Genomic DNA, 1,213 nt, shown 5'->3' with positions numbered 1-1,213 from the left:
GGCCGCGGGGCTGCCCTTGTCGCGGCTCGGCTCCTCCGACGTGGTGGTGGAGATCTTGGCCGCGTCGCAGGCCTCCGGGCCGTGCTCCTCTTTGCTCTCGGCCTCGGCGTCGCTCTCACCCTCGCTGGGACACAGATCTGCCGAAGGAGGGGGACAAGAGCGTGGCGGAAGGGCGTGAGCTCCAAGCTGGGCCCTGGAAGCCAGCTCCCCAGGATGAAACCTGGCTCAGCCACTCACTAGCAGGGTGACACCCCGCAAGCCCCTTAACCTCTCTAGTGCCTCAGTTTTCTGATCTGCAAAATGGGAGCGGTGATCCTCCATAACTTTAGTGGAAATATTCAGTAAGCTAATAATGAAGATACACCGGGCCCTCTGCCCCCCTCATGGACACCTCTCTCAACTGGTAATGGATTTTACTTTTTTTTACCGGCAGGGATTGGGCTCCTACTGCTGTCAGACTGCCTTTACTTGCCTTTCAATTGCAAATTTCTTTTAAATAAAAAGGACTCACACTAAAACTCACTGTGGGAACACCTCCTAGCCACCATCCGGGTCTTTGTTTAGTGGCTGATCAGTGCCCTCCACAAATTTGTGAATTCTTGGGGAAGGATTTGTTTGGAGAGAACCCTGACACCTGAATTGGTGGTGGCAGAAACGCACTCCCTGCCCCCAACACACACACTCAGTGGAGCCTCTGACTGCCCCGTCCCTGCAGACAGAGATGGGTGCTGGGCAGCCCCTCCCTGCCCCCTGACAAGCACAGGTTCCTTTGGCTTTCACCACACCCTCGGTGGGTGTCCCACCAGAAAAAGAAAAAAAAAAGGCAAAGGGATCTTATGTTATGTTTAAAGCTTAAATGGATTGAAGACATAAAGGACTTCCATTTGATGAAACGGAAAAACAGGTCTCTTCCCGTTGCCAGAGCGTGTGTGTGTCTTTCCAGATAAATACTTCTTTGCTCTTTAAACACAGGAAACGGACTGGGGATTTGAACCATCCCGTCCCCTCCCAACCCCTCCCCGCCCTCCGGGACTCGCACCCCCAGAGGCCCATCCCCTCTCACAGGTTGTGGCTCTACCACTGGATGTGTTCTAGGTCACCTTCCCTTTCCAGGTGGCAAAGAATCCCTGGCCTCCCTCCTCCCCCCACCCCCAGCCCAACATGTTTGACTTTTGAGGTCAAAGATGGTAGAAAGTCAGTAGTTGTTTGGAGA

The 1,213-nt window shown here is 53.9% G+C and overlaps 1 protein-coding gene across 1 annotated transcript in view; it reads right to left on the bottom strand.

Moving 5' to 3' along the window:
- Positions 1-1,213, bottom strand: part of TBX3 (T-box 3) — a 15,422-nt gene that overhangs the window by 4,356 nt on the left and 9,853 nt on the right. The window contains exon 8 of the mRNA XM_005863818.2: positions 4-137. Coding sequence (XP_005863880.2) covers positions 4-137 — 134 coding nt within the window. The remainder of the gene's footprint in view (positions 1-3; positions 138-1,213) is intronic.

Source organism: Myotis brandtii, unplaced genomic scaffold (assembly GCF_000412655.1).
Source record: "Myotis brandtii unplaced genomic scaffold, ASM41265v1 scaffold181, whole genome shotgun sequence".
Classification (NCBI taxonomy): Eukaryota; Metazoa; Chordata; class Mammalia; order Chiroptera; family Vespertilionidae; genus Myotis; species Myotis brandtii.
The sequence above is the reverse complement of the archived record's forward strand: the minus strand, read 5'-3'. Positions and strand labels throughout refer to the sequence as shown.